Source organism: Platichthys flesus, chromosome 17 (genome assembly GCF_949316205.1).
Source record: "Platichthys flesus chromosome 17, fPlaFle2.1, whole genome shotgun sequence".
In the NCBI taxonomy this organism is placed as follows: Eukaryota; Metazoa; Chordata; class Actinopteri; order Pleuronectiformes; family Pleuronectidae; genus Platichthys; species Platichthys flesus.
Window position 1 is genome coordinate 7,951,607 of NC_084961.1, and position 14,917 is coordinate 7,966,523.

At 41.1% G+C, this 14,917-nt stretch overlaps 2 protein-coding genes across 3 annotated transcripts; both read left to right on the forward strand.

Annotated features, from left to right (window-relative positions):
- The first annotated feature begins 3,988 nt into the window (after positions 1-3,988).
- On the forward strand, positions 3,989-7,917 carry zgc:136493 (uncharacterized protein LOC692276 homolog). 2 transcript variants are annotated; one of them, XM_062410376.1, is made up of 7 exons: positions 3,989-4,109; positions 4,229-4,346; positions 5,285-5,663; positions 6,137-6,308; positions 6,694-6,872; positions 6,958-7,054; positions 7,148-7,917. In XM_062410376.1, the coding sequence occupies exons 2-7, from the start codon at positions 4,230-4,232 to the stop codon at positions 7,302-7,304; spliced, it is 1,101 nt and encodes a 366-aa protein (XP_062266360.1). In that variant the 5' UTR covers positions 3,989-4,109; position 4,229; the 3' UTR covers positions 7,305-7,917. The 2 variants fall into 2 exon arrangements, with proteins under 2 accessions (XP_062266360.1, XP_062266361.1); XM_062410377.1 differs by lacking the exons at positions 3,989-4,109; positions 4,229-4,346 and adding an exon at positions 4,473-4,605.
- Positions 7,918-11,447: 3,530 nt separating this feature from the next.
- Positions 11,448-14,743, forward strand: psmg2 (proteasome (prosome, macropain) assembly chaperone 2). The gene is made up of 7 exons (XM_062409775.1): positions 11,448-11,638; positions 12,381-12,552; positions 12,955-13,013; positions 13,279-13,397; positions 13,485-13,664; positions 14,042-14,162; positions 14,347-14,743. Exons 1-7 carry the CDS (start codon positions 11,582-11,584, stop codon positions 14,425-14,427), a joined length of 789 nt encoding a protein of 262 aa, XP_062265759.1. The 5' UTR covers positions 11,448-11,581; the 3' UTR covers positions 14,428-14,743.
- Positions 14,744-14,917: the final 174 nt, after the last annotated feature.

Below are 14,917 nucleotides of genomic sequence, written 5' to 3' on the forward strand. Positions count from 1 at the left end.
CACAGTGAAGAGCAGTCTCTGACTCCCTCTTCACACACACACACACACACACACACACACACAAACACACACACACACACACACACACACACACACACACACACACACACACACACACACACACACACACACACACACACACACATCAGCAAGGCCTGGTTTGCCACAGCTCAATTGCCAAGAGGCTTTGAACTGAGGGAGCCACCTACTAAATCAGCCGGCCCATGGCTCTACACGGGCTCTGTCATTAGATAACAGCGGCTTTAGAGAAGGGGCTAAGTAGCTGGTGCCTGGAGGGGGGGGGGGGGAAAGACGCCGCAGAGCCCACACAGCAGAGGACCAGCATCCTCTTCTTACTGATTATCTGTTACCTAACCTGACAGAGCTAACCTTGTGCCGCTCTGAACCTGCCCAGGAGGGAGGCCAAAAGTTTGGAGGAGAGCTAAGCTCTCTGGCAGCCAGTCACTGGTCGAGGATATTATCGAGAAAAAAGCCAGTGAGAGTCACACACTGAGGGGTGCATGTTACCTGTGTTGTGAGGGAATGCTCAATGAGGTTTTAATCCCTGAACAACAACCGTTTGGCTCAAGCCATCTATCAATATGTGACATGTTGGTCCTCTAAGCGGGTGGTTATGGACGTTTCCATGTTTGCTGTGGGTAATGAGACAAAGCAGAGGTCAGGGGACACCAGAGAGGTGCAAGTGATCTTCACGCTCTCGAGAGAACGAGTCCAGCTCCACACTCGACCTGTGACTTACCAGCACAGGCCTGTGCGTCATGAGCAGCCGACTAATGCTCAGGCTGACTGGATTACCCAGCAGGTGACTTTATTCTCAAGCAGAACATGCTGAGAGTTGCGTGTTGAGCCTCTGCAGAACCATGAGAGAGCCACAGGTGTCAACACTGTGTATGCGTGGTCTCTTTTGTTTCTGTGTTTCTGCAACACGACAGCACCTGCAGGAGGGGAAAGCATCTGAACTTGTCCCGGACCAGTACACGAGAAAAACAAAAGCCTGAGTCAGTGAGGACCTGTTGTTCTTATCACATAATCTGACGTGTTATCAGTCAGATCAACGTCCTGCAGATGAACTCAGACAAGTTCAGCCGAAATGTGATTCAAGCGGAATGAGTGTGAACAAGGATGGGTGCACAATTATTCATGTCAAACACACAAATCAAACATCCTGATGGACCCAAATACAACAATATATAAACAGGATTTCAACACAAATGTAGAACTAAGTTTTAATGTTTGAATTTAAAAGAAAATTTAAAGCAAACAGAAAAGTTCATTTTTTCTCAAGAACTGTATTTCACATGTTTTTTGTGTATTTATACGGTTACGAGCACAAGCATATCGATGTGTCATATCGATATGATCTTAATACTGAGGAATGTGCCATTCAGGATCCTTCAACAGAATCTTAACGGTTGCAACCTGTTGTTTGAGTCTTGAAACATTACCGCATTTTGATGCTGTCACAAATTACAAGAAATTAGTGACACCGCAGCACAAACACCACTTACAAACCAGCACAGGCCTCTCCATTGTTTTTGGAGCTTTATTTTTGATCCCCTCAGAGGAGTGGGTATACCTGTTCTTCTCTGAAGCTGTGTGGTGTCAATGAGCTGAGTCAGGATGAGTTTGTTGATTTACGTGATCAGTAATCTATGAGAGTCCGAGCCAGAGTTTACTTTGGGCCTTTTCGATCACCTGTGTGCAAACATGACAGTGTGACATGCAACGCGACACAATACTGAGTGGAAACAAGGACGAAACTCGCCTTTGAAATAAAAAAAAAATCCCTCTTGACCTCCTGATGTGACTTTGGTTGCACTTCCGTGTTCATTTATTGATCAGGGAAGAGCACTGATGACAAGATCCAAATTGCTGTGTAATGAAGCAGAGATATAATTGCAGAGTCTACCACGTGAGTCAGCACTCTTGCTTAAAGGCCACCTGCTGTCGGACACAGCAGCAGATGGAACTGGAGCTTGGCTGGAGATGGGAGCTGGCTTAATGGAGGCCTAAATGACTCCTGGCCCAGCACAGAGAGGGAAGGTTACAGCCTCATGTATACAGTAGATAGCAGAAGGAGGAATATCTGGGTGGAGTAGAGCTGGTGGAGATCCAGAGAGAGGAGGGAGAAGGGGAGGACAGGAGAGGCGCCAGCAGTGTCCAGGTGGGAGAGGGGAAAGGAGGAAGTGAGGATGGGCGGACGCAGGTGTCGAGGAACAGTCCAATAACTGAGGGAGGAGGAGGAGGAGGAGGAGGAGCAGATAACCTATGTTAAGGTGGCGAAGTTATGCAACAGTGGAAACCAGGTAAGCTGCTGATCAGTAGCACATATGGTCGTTCCTGATGCCTTGACTTGTTGCAGGGAAACAAACACACACACACACAAACACACACACACACACACACACACACACACACACACACACACAAACGCACACTAACACACACTTGCATTAAATATATAAGAGAGTTATAAGCTACAGTGGCAGACAGGTGGCTACACCAGGTTTCCATTTTGAACTGCTGCAGCTGCATGAAAAATGGTCTTTGCTAAATTATTCCAAGAGTTTAAATAATACTCTAAAAGTCTACAAAAGAACTATAAGTTAACAATGATATTAAAAGCTTTACAGCTCAGCAAAAAATCAATACGATAAATAGACAGTATTCATGTTATAATTTCCCAATCTTATATCCACCACTTTAACAGTTTAAGTGGCCTTCACACACACATCCATACAGTGCTTCCATGTGCGAGGCCTTTCTTCTATCACACACCATTAATCCACTGCCAGTACAGCTATCAGGGGCAATTTTGGGTCCAGTATTAAAAAATCATAACACTTTGGAACACAGAGTCGAGGCGCTGGGGATCGAACCACTGACCTTTTTGCCATTTTAGAATTTAAAGGTTCTCACCAAGTGTTTTTGGTTTAACTTCCCTGTTGCAAGGCTCTGTAAACAGTATGAGAAGTCATTGTCAAGAACATTATAGCTATTGGATGGAGTTCACTCATTCTTTTGTGATGAGCTGCTGCGAATATAATGACCATGAGGGCCGTGACACTCAGTGGATGCTGTGGAGACTTTCAGATTCAAAACACATGAGGAGATTTCATGCTGCAAAGACACGGATCAATGCGTTAGCGACATCTAGTGGTTAAATTATTCAACTGGCATTTCTCATATGAGTTCGAATACCTCAGATCCATGTCTTGAAACAGTGGGAAACATCACACCTCACACAACTTCAAATCTGCAAGCGAGTCAGTTTGCACAAACAAAATGCTACAGTCGCACACACACACACTCTGTGTTGACCAGAGAGCCGGTCTGTCATGAAAACTCTCATCGCATCAGCCCTCAGACGCACTGTGTAGGTGACATATCCAGACATGCAGTGTTTCCACGGTTGGTTTATAGCAACTTCCCACAAATTCACAGCCAGACACTCCCCTCAGCTTCAACCCCCAGGAACTGGTAACTATAAGAAAACTCAATTTTACGCTGTGTGGACTGTTCAAAGGAAATCTGGGTCAATATCCATTACTCAAATGCTTTTCATCTGTATATGAGTGACCTCAGTTGTAAACGATGCAAACGTATAGGCACTACATGTTAAATGTAATTGCACACTGCTTTTTTTAAGTTATTTGTCGCGAATCATATGTTCCATTGTTCCAAGTGTCCTGGAAAACCTGGAAAGCTGCAGTTCTTCTGTAGAATCAGGATGACTCACTGTCTTTTAATGTAACCACAGACTGACCACTCCATCAGCATCAACCTCCAGGATATATTAACAAAAAACTAAAATAATGGATGACCTGTTGCTGAGGATTAAGGTGTGGTTGCTGGTGAACAAGGAAGCATGATTAAATGAACAAGACTGGGAAGGTTGGTGAACCATATGTAGTCAGTGTCATGTACTGTCTCTTTATAGACAGTGGAGTGGTAACTGACCCTTGAGCTGAGTCTCAGGGCTTCGCTTTGTGCACCAATCATTGTCCCGCAGCTCCGGCTGAACCCAGTTCACTTGTGTCTAATGCAGGTCTAACCTCCTCTCCTTAAATCTTCATCTAAAGCAAAGGGTAGGTCTTTCCTTCATCGCAGTTTGGCCTGTGGACTCTTTGCAGGAATGTACAGAGATGTATGCTTGTTGTGTAACATTTCAAAATAAATGGTAAAACATTGATATGTTATCTTTCAGAATGAGAAGTCTCTGCTTTATCCGGTGTGTGAGGAAACTGTTGGGCTCAACTCAAGCATCCCAGACTCTCACAGGGACAAACCTGCACAGATCTGTAACTCGACTGCAACATACCAAGGTAAAGTTCAAATTGCACTGACCAGTTTTGCCATTAGATTCCATAAATGTACTAATACTGGTACTCATACTGTATTTACTTTGTCTGTCCCAACCTTATTAATATTATTATCATCATTGTTGTATAAGTAGAGTCGTTACGTGTGTTTTTATTTCCATGTCGCTGTTCCCGCTGTTAGAAAGCTTTTATTTTGAAATCCTTCCCCTGAGTTCTACTTCCTGGGTCAAATACAGAGCGATATCAAAACACCAGCGCTCGAGTGAGTGTGTTGCGGTTCATTCATAAACTCTGTGCGTCTTTACAAACCTGCTGATTTCTCTGTATTCACGTCTAATGTCAAAGTGCGTCACCGGTTTTCATCAGTACGGTTAATCGATCAGTGTTTCATAGAACTGGTTCAACGGGTTCGGTTGTGGCTGTCACTCAGTGACAGGACCTCACGAGGAGTAGATGATACATAGAAGAGAATAAGATACTGAATGATTTACCTAGCAGGAGAAAAACTTTTAAAGTAAAGTACAAAACCAGTGTATCTGGGGTTTTTGATTGGTTATTTCTTTTTATTCTGACTATAATCTTCAGTCAAAGTAAAAATAAAAAGACAAAAATTTGACCTTTTATTTGGGTAAAGGTAAGAGCTTGCTTTTAAATATATTTAAAGTAGTATAATTAAAAGTACTGTGGACTAAACCATTGTGGCGACTTCCTTTCATCAGTGATTCTGCTGAATCATACCTGCCTGCTATAATTGGACCACTGGAACCATTCCTCTTTCCTTATTGATAATTTATCATTTCTAATAAACTGGAAATATCATTAAATGTGGAAAAACAGCAACAGGAAATGCAATATAAAAATCTACTTAAGTAAAGTACAGATGCATGAAAATATTCAGGAATGCAGTGGATTCTGGTTGTTTCTCTCTCCTCTTGTCACAGGTCATGGCCGAGGAGAAACCGTGGGCTCTGTTCTCAGAGGTGGGCGAGCAGGGTTACCTGGAAGAAGTCACTGATATAATGAAACAGCATTTCCACATCGTCTGCCACAAAGACTTTTCACAGAACACTCAGCTGTACAGTGATAAAATCCAGGCCATGTTCGTGTGGAACGCTCAACCTGCAGCCGAGCCTTCGCTGCTCACCTCTCTGCCCTCGCTGAAGGTGGTCGCCAACGGAGGAGTGGGCATCGACCACCTGGACGTGCCGTACATCTCCAGCCTCGGGGTGAAGGTGACCAACACGCCCGGCGTCGTGAGCGATGCCACCGCTGACATGGCCATGGCTCTGCTGCTGGCCTCGGCACGGAGGGTTGTTGAAGGTGAGGTCATAGGTCGACCGGATGGTGAAGCCAGATCGTTTTTAGAGCAAGTCTTTTATACACAGAAGAAGTAGCTGTACAGGAACAAAATAAAATCAATTTCATACAGAATGAATTGTTCAAAAATAACTTTCAGATAAAATAAGAGATTCAAAAAGACTTGAATAAAAGAGTTACAAAGAAACAAAAATTAAAAAATCAATTTAACAATGCATTGAAGGTGAAAAAGAATACAGTGACCTGGTCAAATGGTTTAATTAAAGTCCCTTTCACTTCAAAAAAGTAATCCATTTGGGAAAAAGACGTTAGTTTGTCTGTGGAAACATTTGAAGATGTATTTAATTAATGAGTTAATAAATGCATAATATTGCTCTTGCTTTGGAGTGATCCTGCCAACAGACGGAAAAACGACCATCAAAACACAACCTCAGAAGAAGAGCTGATTTTAAGGGTTTCCGTCCTTCTCTTCTTAGGTCACCAAGCAGCCGTTGACCCCAAGACGACCCATTTACCATTAACCCTGATGGGATTTGAAGTCACAGGGGCCACTCTTGGGATCATTGGAATGGGAGACATCGGACACAAAATAGCTCGGAGGAGCAAAGGATTTGACATGAAGATCTTGTATCACAACAGGAACAGAAGGTGAAGGTTTCAAGACAAATCTGTTCATTTAAAGACATGAAAAATGGACATAAGGGGAAATAAAGATAAGATGTTCACAGCAGCTTAATGTACACTAGTTTAAATTGTCTCTAAAGACTAAACTCACTCAAGAATAAATGTAATATTTCTAAATTAATTTGCAAATTTCGAAAAATAATTCCCAAGATAAACCTTTCTCAATTGTGTTAAAGTTGAATATTATTTTAAATCAAGCACAACATGTCTTAAAATGTTATTGGTTGCGTAGCTAGACAATAAAGGTTTATGATAAATTGTCAAAATCCAATAATGCACTTAACAGGGAGGCATAATATTGCGGATGACAATGTTAAGTTTAAATGTGTGTTTATTCTTGTTTGTCCAGGAGCGTTGAGGAGGAGCGAGCCGTGGGAGCGAGTTACTGTCAGAACATGGACGACCTGCTGAAGGAGTCGGACTTTGTGACGCTGGCGGTCAACCTGACCCCTGAGACCACCGGGCTGATCAGCCACAGAGAGCTGTCCCTCATGAAACCCACAGCGACGCTGGTCAACATCAGCAGAGGTGAGGACGATGTAAAGAGACCGAAGACAAACCCATGTTAAGGTTGTTTCATTATGTCTAACGTTGGTTTTGGTGTCTCACACAGGTCTGGTTGTGGACCAGGACGCTTTGGTGAAAGCTCTGCAGTGTGGGACAATCAGAGCTGCCGCGTTAGACGTGACTCATCCTGAACCTCTACCAAGGTCTCGTCTGTCTCGAAGACCCCACACACTCACATTAAACATACAGAACTGATGGTTTGGAAATGAACTCCTCCTCTTCTTTCTCTGGTGCAGGGATCATCCTCTACTCACTCTTCCTAACGTGCTGATCACGCCACACGCCGGCACCAACACTTACGCCACAACCAGACGGATGGTGCAGAAGATGGTAGAAAGCGCTTTGGCTGCAGTGAAAGGACAACCCGTCCCCAATGAAGTCCGGCCGAAATGAAAGTACATCACTTGTCTGAGTGATGAAGCACTGAATTGTTGGTATTAGTGTCTCGACCAAGGAAAAGTCATGAAAAGTTATTTTAGATTCAGACAACTTTATTGATCCCAAGGAGAGCAATTCAACAACATCCAATATGAGACGTGTCAAAAAGAACAGGTCAACAAACAGAGGTTGGTGAAGGACGTCAAGATGAAGATTAAGGAGGTCAAATAAAAGCAATGAAAGACAATAATTAGATGATAAACAAGACATTTGCTACATGTGTTATGTTAAAAGCATAAAAGACGTAATTTTAAATGACTACTACTTAATTTTGTTCCACTTAAAACTGTCAAGTTTTAAGTATTATTTTTTAATGATTTGCCACAATCACTGTGATGACCACGGCCATTCAAATAATTGATGTATTTTTTCTTATTGTTGGATATAAACTAACACCTGTCCATTATCTTTAAGGGCTGTTGGGAGTCCTTTAGCCACATGAACTGACATGAAGATGTTAATGTTTTATGTCGTAGATAGCTTCATTCATATGTAAAGTTTATGTGTTAACTGTAACACAAAAAATATTAAAGCTGCCTGAAATCTTGACGAGGCACATTTAGACTTACTTCCTTGATACTTGTGTCTTTCTTTACAAGAATAACACAATCTGTCGTATCAGATCCTCACCGATATTCACTGTTAATACAAAGCTTTCAGAACATTTACGTTTGTATGCATTTCCTCTTCAGCGTGATTTTCTAAATTCAAATCAAAATCAGTGCACATTTTTATGCAGCAGATAAAATACTGTATTTAAAGTTATTTATATTCTTTTGCAGATAATCGACATATTCACATGGTGATATGATAGATGAATTAACATAGGTGTTGTTACAAACACCTAAAATTGGCAGGACTTCAACTACCTAATCATTGCACAATATCTTACACTATGTCAATTTAAATACATAAATAAAAATGATTTAAAAAAAGGCGGACTGCTCAAGCCAAACCGCCCTCACATTAACATTAAGGATTGGATTACCTGCTCATTCCAATGGGAAAATAAGCACAGGAAGAAGATGGACAAATTATTGTGTTTGTGTGTGTGTGTGTGTGTGTCATTCTATGCTGCTTTTGATACACATTTCAGAGACACCATTTGAACACATTCACTTTTATGAGAACGATGAACTGAACGCAACTCAATGACAAATAATGAATTTGAACGGTGAACAGGTTAATATTGTAGCGTCTTTGCGTATAGACGACAGGAATACTTTCTCCTCAGGAGAGACGCTGTCTAAATCGAATGCTTTCACCATGTCGTTGCTCAGTGCCTGTAAAATGTCTGTGATGTAGCCTCACCTAAACCAACTAACTCGACTTCGCACTACGTTACCCATCACTCATGGCACACATATGCAAACTAAACAAGCAACGTATTCCAAGTGTTTTCCTTCTCTGGCCAGTGTCTCGGCTCCGAACCCTAATTGGGAGCTCAGCTCACTGGGCAGGGCCGGCCCTGGCAATGTTGACGCCCTAGGCGAGATTTCAAATTGGCGCCCCCCAACATAAACACGCAAACTGTCATGCATCCCCAATAACTTATGGACTGTAAACAGATGCACCACAGGCAGACGAATTTGTAAGCTATAAAAAACAATACAAATTTTTACAAAAAATATCAAAAGAGTCCTGTACATAAATGAATGATGTCCACAATCGGGGTGATTCTTACTTCATATTGTTCTTTCTTCTCCTCCTCTACTCTGCAGTGCTTTCTGAATTGTGCACCTGATAATTTAATCTTTTTTTGATTCATCTTTGACTCTAACCCCAGTCTATCACATGATTAATAACACACATGAGGCGGAAGCGCAAATTCTGTGCGAGCCGCCGCCTGACTGTTCACACAGGGAGCCATCCAGGAGGATGTTGTAGATGCTGGCTTGCCTGTCCACGGAGCCACGGTTGGTGACATCAGCAAATGTCCCTACTATGCTGCCAAAATGAGGAGGTTTTTATTATTTCTGTTGGTCGACCTATAAATTAATTTATTAAAAGCTAATTTCCCCCTGCTACTTAGTCAATAGGGTTTTTATATTGTGTTTTATTTACATTGTATAAAGTGGTTTCTTTTTGTCGTGCACTGATTGCTGGTTGTACATCAAATTAACCTTGAAGAATATTAAAGATTTTCTTTCATGGACAACTTTAGTTAATCACAAGCTGCACAAACCAAGCAAGAGTAGCAGAGGAACCCAGCAGCCAGCAGGGGGCAGCCTCAGGACATCACAGCAGACTCTGATTCTTGTAAGGCCCGAACTGGGTTATTCTCTAAAAATAGTTTTTTAAAGCATGTTAAATCATCCAGTATTAAAATCCAATAATTAAAAAGTAATTTTTAAGTAAGGCTGATATATATGTAGTAAAGTAGAAAATATATTCTCTGAAGTGTGTATCAAGAGCAACATAAAAAGACACAGACACTCACACGATAATTTTGTAATAAAAAAAAAAAAAAAAAAAAAAAAACTGCGTGCACAATTCCTGATCAGGAGGTGCGCAATGGGCTTCTGCGCAGAAGGTGTGCAGTGGAGTTCTGCAGGATGTGCAGTTTTTTTTTTTTTTTTTCCCCCATTTGATTTAATTAAAAAAAATATATATGTAATTTGATTTAAAAAAATTATATTTAACTTTATATTTAATTTTTTATAATACATTTCATCATTATTTCTCTGAGGTGGTTCAGGGGTAAATGATGCTGGTTTTCACAGGGGACTGACCTACGCAAGCCTGTAGTCGCCACCCCCCCACAGGAGATAAAATGCCTGTGTGTGTGGTCGCGGCGCTTCCCGGTTCTTCCCGGCATTACGCTGCCGGTGCGAACAGCCCAAGTATTTAACATGGGCCAGGAGAGGAGGCGGACCGCTTTTCACATTGTTTCTACCTCCGGTGCGTCCCCGGGGTTAGAGGATGATAGTGTGACGTTAATGAATTGTTTTACATTGCATGTGTCACGTCATGATAAATCAGTCTCCTATGTCGCCTGTACCAGGGACCGCCCCTGTCACTGGTTATCTTGGCTCGCTGTCTGGCCGGCAACCAGCCGTACGGACCGCTTCGTGAAGAAGGAGGAGGAGATGTTTCTTTACTTGGAGTGCGGCTACTTTATTTCTCGGATATACAGCAGGAGCAGGACTAGCATCGCCTCTAGGTGCTCCGTCACTTCTCGTTATACACACACTTTTGGCGTCTTTTCCCACAAGGCCCAGGTGCACTACGTCACACACTACAAACTTTCCTTAAAGGGGCAGGCCTTACCTGCAACACAACAGCTCTCGGTCTCAATACAAATGGCAAAAGAAAGCAGAGAGGGATTTGTACACACTGTCTGATAAAGATTCTGACAGTAAAGGCGAGGGGTAGTGATGGATAAGGTTTTCTTTAACAAGATAAGTCTTTCATTCTCACTTTCCACCTTAAAACTATGAAATGAACTGAACTATGAACTAGTTCAGAATTTAAATGGTGAACTATGAACATGAACTATTCATGTTTACTTGTATGAACTGAACTTTGAACTAGTTCATGAGAGGTGTGAACTTGCACAACACTGTTTACTACATATATTTGACAGCCTTGCTTAAAAGTTACTTTTATATTTTGGAATTTTAGATACTGGATGTTTTAACATTCTTTAAAAACCAATCGTAGTAGTTTCCAACCTTGGCTTCTGACGTCTCATAAGAATCACAGTGTGGGACACATTTAATTTAATATAATTCTGAAAATTCATGCAAAACCTTCTAGTTTACATTCGGTGATCAAATAAATGACATGTTACCATTAACGAATTGTTATTATTATTACTGTTATTGTTATTTTCATATTCATTAAGATTGTGCTTCTTTCCGGAGAACACGTGAGTAAATCTTTGCGAGGCTGTAACCGTGTATATCTCAGATTAAAATTAAATAAAAAACTAAATCTACGTCGAATATATTTACCACAAAAAACGTGTTTACAGATAAACATAGATTGTGAACGGTTGTTTTACTATTTATCGTATTTATTTCTACCTGTTTTTTAAAAAGTATTAATATATACATCAGGCATCTACAGAGGCTACCAAATCGGGCGAATCATCAACAGTGGACGGAGATTGTGACTCTAGAAGGACCTCAACACCGGGCTGGAAAATAAGTGAATCCAGTCTGAAGAACTTCTAGTTTCAGTTTAATTTATAAATCTCCTTGGCTCAGTTAGTTTCCCTGAAAGGCGCCATGTTTATCTCCTCAGAAAACGCTCCTCCCTCCCTCAAAGATTTCACCCTCGTCATGGTGAGTCCCACATCCGGAAGAAAACACACAACATTTATAAAAATCTGCGTTTTTAACAGCCTGAGAACAAACTCGGTATTTCACTGGGGAAATGTCCTGTAATGTGTCGTATCTGTGCCTTTGTGCTACATATGAACATGTTTCTATTGTCCCACAGTTTGTCTCATTTGTGCAAGTCATATAACTTTTTATTTATGTCACGAAGAAACACACATTAGCCTCATTTAAGTTTTGAAAAGTACAAATAATTGAACACAATTGATTCTTCTGTTGTTTATTTCATCAGTTAATATATTAATTGTTTGGTTTTTCACAACGTAAGTTAATACCGAGGAATAGAAATCACAGTTAAGGGTTAAAATGCTGTGTCAATGAATGATTATTTTGTATTTATGATGATGGTTAAATGAATTTAAGGTGATTGAAGGTGAAAACGAACATGAATACATTAAGTTTTAAGGAGGAGCCATCTTTTAAAAGGATCCCTAATAATTCTAACCACCCTTGGTAGGTTTGCAATTGATGTTTATTGATCATTAATTCATCTGCTATTTATTTTCTCTGTGCATGATTTAGTTGTTTAGTTTGTATAAATAAACAGTAAATATTGAAAAACAGCCATTACACTTACCTGGAGTTCAGACTAACATTTTCTTTCCCTTTCCTGCAATTTAAGACAATAAAAGCATCCACATCCTCACATATTTTTTAAAGCTGCTGCTGTTGTTTGTTCTCCTTCCAGCCGGCGGTGGCAGTCGGTAACGTGGCTCAGCTGGCAGTGGACCTCCTGGTGTCCACTCTCAACATGAAGCTAGTGGGCTACATTCACACAGACTGTCTGATCCCGATGGCCGGGAACAACCCGTACAGCACCTGCAGAGAGGACGCTGAGGAGCTGCACACCCCCGCAGAAGGTGGCGTCTCTAAGCCTTCATGTGCAAATTGAACATGTGATCACTTATTGAAATCCTTCATATATAATTAATAACAAAGGCTGGATTGTTTTGTGAACATATGGTCAGCTATCTGCATAAACAACAAAAAAACACTGATCTGTACGTTTTCAGAGCGGAGTAGCTCTTCCATCTTTTCACTTGATTTGGATTACGATGTTTCGTTGGTTGACAAGTGACGATTGCTTTTCATTCTCATCAAATTGTTGACAAGGACTAGAATAAAAGACTGAATGAAGTTTCTTTCACACGTAGATGAAACGGTGAAACTCTGAATAAACTGTGAATCAGGTCAACAGCAGTTTTATTTGTAGCCACTGACACGTCCAAAGAATTAACCTGTCAACTTTCTCTCTTCCACAGTTTACACGGCGCCAGAATTGAAGTTGGCCGTTCTTCAGATCAGAGCACCAATCATTCAGGTGAAACCACAGTCTGTTGCATCAGCTGATTCTCTCAACCCGTTTCCAAACACAGTTTATAATCCAAAGCATTTTATTGTGGACGAAGGTGACATGAAGAATATCTGCTATTTCTTCTTTTTGCGTTTGACACCTTTTTAATCGTATAAGCAATTTTTTTAAGGTGTGTTTTAATTTCTATGAATTATGGAGTTTGTGTTTACATGAAGCCAGAATGAATTATATATTATTATATATGTGGCTCTAACCTTAATCTTAATTGCAGAAAAAATCCAAAAAGTTCCGTCAGCTGATCGTGTCTTGGATCAAAACCAGCGGCTTCTCCCGGACTGTGATTCTGTCCAGCAGCCACGCCTACCAAAGGGACGACCAACAGATGAAAGGGTAATAATAACATTCTTCACGTCATCCCTGCATTTCTTTCCCTTTACATCACAAGTCTGATAGAAATTGTATTTGCGTGCCTTGCAGCACTCCTTTGAGGTACCTGGTCACTCCGTCGCTGCTGAAGGTGAGTGCAGACGCCTTGAAGGAGTTGGGCTGGAGGGAAATGGAGCAGCTGCCGGCGTTCCCTGGACTGACGGAGGCCAATACAGAGTCGCGCCTCAGCATCCCTGGAGGAGGCATCACCAAAGGACTCTTCACAGACAGGTGGAGTTAAAGAGCTGCATCAGCCGGCTGGTTAAATTCAAACAGACCTCAAATCATGGTTGTACATAAACAAAATGGTTCTAGTCGAATTGTAATGTTTCTACGCCTACGTCAAAAATGCAGCTGTAACTGATGTTTGTCTATTCAACATGAAGCATGGTTCTATATAATTAACCATTAACAGCAACTGAACATGTGTGTTAAGCTGGTTATGTAGTATTCTGACGTAATACATAAACTCATATTTATAAAAACTGGAGCCATAATTCCAGGAATCAAACAATCCAATGCGTCAGGAAGCTGATCATTTTTCTTTAACGCCATGTCACACAATATTTATCTATATTTATCTTGTGTGTGTTTCATGTTGTGTTTAGTTGTGCGGAGGATCTTCCACTGGCTGTGATTCTGCTCTTCTGCTCGGAGGGTGACAATATTCCAGACGCCTTCACCCTCGCCAACCACCTGAATGACTGGCTCCACCTGCTGGACAACCCTGTAAGTGACGCATTGGAGCAAACGAGACTTTTCATACTGCAGTGTTGTTCATTGTTCCAATGGTCCTCAGTTAGTAGGAAAACTAAAGTAAAGTATTATATCAGAGTTATGTCCAAGCAAAAATGTCTATCGACTAAATTTAATAACTTTAAGACTAAATCGGTTTGTCTCAATCCTGTTTCAGAGCCAGGAGCCCAACAAATGGAAGATCCCACCGTCCTGGAGTCTTCTGTTTGGGAGTGGCATCCCTCCTGCAATGTTCTAATACACACTTGTTTACCTTGCTTATAATGATCCTACAGCAACACATTCACATTTTAGAAATTTGCTTATTGAAAGGTTTTTGTGTCTGATAATACTGTATGCTTAAAAAATAATGAATTGTTTTTAGGTCCCCAGTGTGAACAAATGACCCCATATTAAATAACACACTTATCAGTTTCCTTTATTTGAATCATACTCCTTCGATGTACAAATATTACATTATGTACAGGGTTTGACCCAGATGTGCACTTGTGGAATACTGTAGAAATGCAGTATTTGAATGTTTATTTCCCCTAATAAAAGATTTTTTACATGAATCCAGTTTGAATGCTTTCACAAAGATAAAGACTTTGTTTGTATTACGGTCACTGGACCTCGCCTCCACCTACTTAACCGAAAGTGGCTGGCCAGATGCCACGCTTTATTCCGAGCAGTCCCGCCTCTCTGTAATTTGATTCCTCTCGACGACATGTTTTAACATCTTACATCGT